Source organism: Tupaia chinensis, unplaced genomic scaffold, assembly GCF_000334495.1.
Source record: "Tupaia chinensis unplaced genomic scaffold, TupChi_1.0 Scaffold144045_1, whole genome shotgun sequence".
NCBI lineage: Eukaryota > Metazoa > Chordata > Mammalia > Scandentia > Tupaiidae > Tupaia > Tupaia belangeri.
Window position 1 is genome coordinate 1,018,847 of NW_006203897.1, and position 6,526 is coordinate 1,025,372.

The 6,526-nt window shown below is 40.7% G+C and overlaps 1 protein-coding gene across 1 annotated transcript in view; it reads left to right on the forward strand.

Moving 5' to 3' along the window:
- Window positions 1–474: 474 nt before the first annotated feature.
- PAN3 (poly(A) specific ribonuclease subunit PAN3) overlaps window positions 475–6,526 on the forward strand; it is a gene marked incomplete at its 5' end in the record, with an annotated part of 156,723 nt that continues 150,671 nt past the window's right edge. Inside the window, 2 exon segments of the mRNA XM_014583104.2 lie at window positions 475–596; window positions 4,625–4,691. Of these exon segments, the coding sequence (XP_014438590.1) occupies window positions 475–596; window positions 4,625–4,691 (189 nt within the window).

Consider the following 6,526-nt stretch of genomic DNA (forward strand, 5'->3'; position numbering starts at 1 on the left):
GTCAATATTGCTGAACGTCCTTCCCTTACCACTTTTGAAGAATTTAGTTTCCCATGAAGTACGCTGGTCTGTTCCAGTAGACGTGTTCGTCTTGAGAAACTTGCTTTTGTTGATCATGTTGACGCATGGGAGAGATTGCAATTGTTTATGTTGTGTTGTCCTTTTGCTAAGTTAAAGAAAACTTGAGGAAACTGGAAATGTAAATGTGATTTCTTCATGGTTGTGCTTGGTGGCTATTAGATGATTAATATAAATTACTGTTTCTGTGGAAAAATTAGTCAACTTAAGCACTGTTTTACATATTTTTAGAGCCAAGCCAATTTTATTTGACCCTGCCTTTTGTTATGAACTGGTAAATAAAAATAACTGGGACAGAGACTTGAGACTTTAAGACTTATTTAGGAACTCAGAAACAGTGTCAATGTTTTTGCCTTCTTAAATAATTTAAAGTACTTGAATTTCCTTCTCTTTCAGTTCCTGGAATGGATGGCGGTGCTTTAACTGATACAAGTCTCACAGATTCCTATTTCAGCACCAGCTTTGTTGGAGTCAATGGATTTGGAAGCCCCGTAGAAACAAAGTATCCCTTGATGCAGGTATCCTTAGTATGAATTTATATTACCAAACAGTGAAGTTTATTTCAGGGGCAGTGGAGATTAGAGTCTTCATTTATTCCTAAATTTCTTGAGTAGGAGATGAGATTTTAGGAGGTTTTGAAGCAGGTGGGTTATAGGTAACCCATCCACTGTAGGATTGGAGTTAGAGCTTTCAGAGATGGGGCTTGGGAAGGGGGGAATACAGTGGAGCATGTGGAGGGTAGAGAGCCGAATTCCACTTATCTGTATGTGTACACAGATTAAATTGTGTAGTGATTAGGGTAACTTCTAATTTACCTTTTGAATATATAATACATATGCAGTGTTATAAAATTTAAGTTTACAAAAGAGTCTTTCTCCTGTCCTTCGTCACCCCCCCCTACCCTCACAATTAACCTTCCAAGTGACTGCTACCATTACTAGTTACCAGTTTCCTCTGTGTGTCCTATCAGGAATATTCTTTGCTGGCCTTATTTAATGTTTAAAATGTTAAATTTAAAGCCATAGTACTTGAAGAATGTTTTATGTTTAAAATGTCTTGAGTTTTAAAAATTTTAACCACTTTTTTCTTTTCTTTTCTCTTTCTCTCTCTCTCTCTCTCTCTTTCCTTCCTTCCTTCCTTCATTTATTTATTTTTGCTATAAGGATGTGTGTGCTCATTGGAGAGAGACAGAAAGTGAGAAATCACCACCAAGGAGGAATGGCTGTGCCCCAGCCCCTTCTCCATTCTCATCTTAGGATTTGGGGTATACATGCACATGTGCCCAGCATAATTTTCAAGCCACTGGGTCCAGGACTTGAACCACAGAGTTGGCCATATGCAAGCCAGTGCCTTAATATACCATGCCACCTGCTGGCCCAACCACTTTGTTCTTTTTAGCTAACTTTTTTATTTTTTTGGAGAGGTTTTTGCCGTAGGGCGCGTGCGCTCACCAGACAGAGACAGAGAGACAGAAAGCGAGAAATCACCCCCCAGGGGGGATGGCCACGCTGCAGTCCCTTCTCCTCCATTCTCCTCTCGGGATCTTGGACACACACGCACATGCGCCCAGCTTGAGTTTTAAGTCCCCGGTTCCGGGACGGGAACCATGGCCGACCACGTGGGAGTCCAGCGACATAGCCATTACGCTAAAGGCTGGTCCCTTTTAGCTAACTTTTTTCCTTTAGTTTATCTTGTGATGCAATACTGAGGATGTTTTTATTCACATTATTTTTATAAATTGGACTGGCAGAATTTTGTAGAATTAGGATAAAATTAGAAAGTATCCCAGTGCTATTAATTGGAAAACTTCCCTAATAGAGCATTGTCCTTTCTCATTTCTGTGATACATTATAGGATGGCTTACTCCATAATTGTGATAGGTTATTTAAACACCAGAGGAATTAGTCTTTTTTGTTGTTGTTGTTAAAGGTTTTTGCCATAAGGCATATGTGCTTGTCAGAGAGAGACAGTGACAGGGAAAGTGAAAAATACCCCCTCCCTCCCCTGCTGTGGCCTTGCCATAATCCTTTGTCCTCCATTCTCCGCCTGGGATTTGGGGCATGTACTCACATGCACCTGGTATGATTTTCAAGCCAGCAGATACCGGACTTGAACTGTTGTTTACTGTATGAAAGTCCAGTGCCTTAACCAGCATGCCACCTTTTGACTATAAGGAATTAGTCTTTACATTTTAAGTTGGACTGATATTAAAGATCTGTAGGAGGCCAGTGTTTTTCTGAATGATTTTAATGTTCACATAAAAGCTGAGGTTTAATTTATTGGGTCATTGTAATTCTAAGTCAAAGTGGGTTTTTGCATAGAAAAACATGTCATAACTTTTCCAACAACCCAATAGATAGGCACCCTGAGGGTCATTTGAATTGTAATAATTTAAGTAAACGTACACAGCCATGTAAATGAATGGGTTATTTTTATGAATAATCAACAAATTTCATGACTTTAATGTGTAATATATATATCTCTTGACTGCCCATGAGCCAAATTTAGATTTTTTTTTTTTTCCTCCAATGAAGAGTGGTCCTGCTGTAACCCTTCCAACCCATTCTGTTGGGATTTAGGAACAAGTGTACATGTGCCTAGAGTGTTTTTCAGGCTGCTGGGGCTAGGATTCAAAGTCAGCCATGTGGCAACTGATTCCCTTAATCACTAGGTTATGAGGCTGAACCTCAGGTAGTTTATATAACATATTGGATTGTCAGAATTAAGTCATGATGTATGTTTGCATAGAAAAACATAGAAACATACTTTTCCAATTACTTAATATATATGTTTTATATTAAAATCACTTTAAGAACTCAATCCTTGGGACCAGCAGTTGGCGTAATGGTTATGTTGCTGGAGTCCCATGTAGTTGACTGTGGTTCAAGTCCCGGACCCGGTGGCTTAAACTCACACCAGGCACGTGTGTGTGCGTGCCCAAAATCCTGAGAGGAGAATGGAGAAAAAGGGATTGAAGCATGGCCATCCCCCCTGGGGGGTGATTTCTCACTTTCTGCCTCTGTCTTTCTGGTGAGCACACATGCCCTATAGCAAAAACCTCTCCAGAAAAAAAACAAAACAAAACAAAAAAAGAACTCAATCCTCTGGGGCCAGCAGGTGGTGAGGTAATTAAGGGCGCTGGACTTCCACTTGGCCTACTGCAGTTCAAGTCCCGAACCTGGCAGCTTGCTTTCTCACTTTCTCTCTCTGTCCCTCTCTGGTCAAATTAAAATAAATGAATACATAAATAAATAAAAACCAAATTCTTTTTCAAAAAAAGAATTCAGTCCTCTTCTTTTTTTTTTTTTTTTCTCTCTTGCCAGAGAGAGAGAGAGAGAGAGAGAAATAGAAATAGGAGCAGGGTGAAAGTACCTCCTATAGGACATGGTCACACTACAGTCCCATCTCCTCAATTTCTCCATCATTTTGGGATTTTGGGCATGTGTTTGTACACACATACATAGCTGACATGTTTTTCAAGTCTCTAGACTGAGACTTGGACTGTGGTTGGCCGCTAGACCATGGGATTAGTCATGATGCCACAATCTTTTTTACTTTATTGCTCCATTCTGTCAGGATTTTTTTTTTTTTGGAGAGGTTTTCGCTATAGGGCGCATGCGCTCGCCAGACAGACAGAGAGAGACATAGAGACAGAAAGCGAGAAATCACCCCCCCCCCAGGGGGGATGGCCACGCCGCAATCCCTTCTCCTCCATTCTCCTCTCAGGATCTTGGGCACGCACGCACACGCACCCGGCGTGAGTTCTAAGCCACCGGGTCCGGGATGCGAACCGCCGTTGACTACGTGGGAGTCCAGCGACATAGCCATTACGCTAACTGCTGGTTCCCCCTGTCAGGATTTTGACATGCATACACACGTGCCCAGTATGTGACATCCAGCTTCCATGTATAGCATTTAACCACTGTAGCACCAGGCTGGCCTGGAATTTGTGTTTTATGGATAAGGAAACTGTATTTGTATGTCTTGTCCATGCTAATAAGTTTTGGAATTGCAATTCAAAATAGATAAGCAACTCTGGCTTAAGTATCTGTCTGGTAAATAATATTTTTATTTGATATGTTGCAGGGTATCTTTGGGGGGTTTGCATAGACAAGGTGTAATCCATGCAGCACCATTTATAGAAAGATTACTTTGTTGGTCCAGCAGGTAGCATGGTAGTTGAGGTGCTAGACTCCCACATGACTAGCTGTGGTTCAGTTCCTAGACCTGGTGGTGGCTTGAAAATCACGATGGTCATGTGTGCATGTGTTCCCAAAATGCTGAGAGAAGAATGGATAAGGGATTGTGGCATGCCCATCCCACCGGGGGGATGATTTCTCACTTTCCCTCTCATTGCCTTTCTGTCTGTTTCTCTGGGAAGTGCATGTGTCCTATGACAAAAACCTTGGGGGGAAAAGAAAGATTACTTGTCAGTAATTAAGATGGATTAGAGGGGAAAAAGTAAAGATAATCAAATCTTAATTGGTTGAGTACTTTAAATTTTGTATTCCTTAGTTATATTATGTATGCAAACTTTATCTTTCAGAGAATGACTAATAGTAGCAGCTCCCCAAGCCTTCTAAATGACAGTGCCAAGCCATATGCAGGCCATGGTAAGACTTGATCCTTTTTGCTATGGACTCTGTGTGTGTGTGTGTGTGTGTGTGTGTGTGTGTGTGTGTGTGTGTGTGTGTACATTTTTTATTCTAACAGCAGTATATTGTAGAATGTTTGAAAATTATAAACAGGTATAAAGAAGTAAATTAAAATGGATTATTTTCTTAGATAGTTAGTAAAATTTAGACTTCCCCCATTTCTATATATGTGTTTACTTGTTACAAGATCATATTAGATAAACTTCAGAGTTAATCCTGAGTGCTTCTCAATGACTATAAATTGAATTCCATTGTTTATTTTTATAGTTTACTTAACTACTTTTGTTGCTTTTTCCTATTTTTCTTTAACTATTTCAGTGGACTGTATATGTGAATAATTTTATTTATTTCCTTTTGGTAATCAGTTCTTAGATGTGGAATTATTTCTAAATTATAAATATTTTAAAAACTTTTGTTGTAGGTTTTTCTTTTTTTGAAAAATTTTTTTTTTTTTTTTAATATAGGGCATGTGTGCTTGCTGGAGAGACAGAAATTGAGAAGGGAGCACAGTCCCTTCTCCTCCATTTTCCTCTCGGGATTTTGGGCACTCACACACATATCCCTGGCATGAGTTTTAAGCTGCTGATTCCAAGACTCAAACTGCAGTTTACCATGTAGCAGTTCAGTGCCTTAACCTCTACATCTCTGTCTAGCCCTGTTTTTTTCTTTCTTTTCCTTTTTCTGCCCCCCCCCCCCTTTTGATCATATGGCACGTGCACTTGCTGGAGAGACAGACAGAGACAGAGAAAGGGAAAGGGAAAAATCACCCCCCAGGGAGGATGGTAACATCATAATCCCTTCTCCATTTTTCTCTCAGATTTTGGTCATGCATGCACATGTGCCTGGTGTGACTTTCAAGCTTCCAGTCCAGGACTCGAACTGTGGTTGGCCATGTTGGAGTCCAGTGCCTTAACCACCATGCCACTTTTGACCCCTTAGGTTTTTCTTTTAAAGTTGATCTGTTTGTTTATTTTCTTTACTTTCTACTGCCTTTCTTGCCAGAGAGCATCTGTACTTGTAAGAGAGAGAGACAGAGAGGGATAAAAGAGAGAAAGCACCCACCACTAGATGGTCACACTGCAGTTCTTTCTCCACTGTTTCTCCATCCTGTTGGGATCTTAGGCATACACAACAAGTGCCCCAGTGTGTTTTTCAAGCCACTGGGGTTGGGATTCAAACTGCGGTTGGCCATGATGTGGGATCTAGCTCTCTTAACCACTAGGCCACTGACCCTAAGTTTAGTTTGTGTGGTAATTAGTGGGGAGAGTGAGAGACATATGCCTTTGGCAGAGTCTTAACATGCCATGATCTTCTAGCCCTTCTAGCCATCCAGAATTGTGGGCATGCCTGGCACATTCAGGTTGACCCTGAATCCAGTCCTGAGTCTTTCCCAAATGGCTCTAGTGTTGTATAGATAGCATTGCCTTTGTGCCTGTGCCAATGTGACTAAATGTTTAAGACTTTTGATACAGAATTTTCAAATGTCTTTCTGTATCCTGTTTTAAAAATAAATATTCAATGATGGCTTTTAAAAATACGGGACAATTGACGGGACCAGCAGGTGGCATGGCAGTTAAGGACACTGGGCTCCTAAATGGCTGACCAGGGTTCAAATCCCAGACCTGGCGGCTTGCTTTCTCACCTTCTTTCTCTCTCCCTCTCTCTCTATCTCTTGCTGTGTCCCTCTCTGGTCAGATTAAAAACAAACAAATAAAGTTAAATAATTCTTAAAAAAAAAAAAAAAGGGACAATTGGGAACCAGCAGTTAGCGAAATGGCTAATTCCCTGTACTC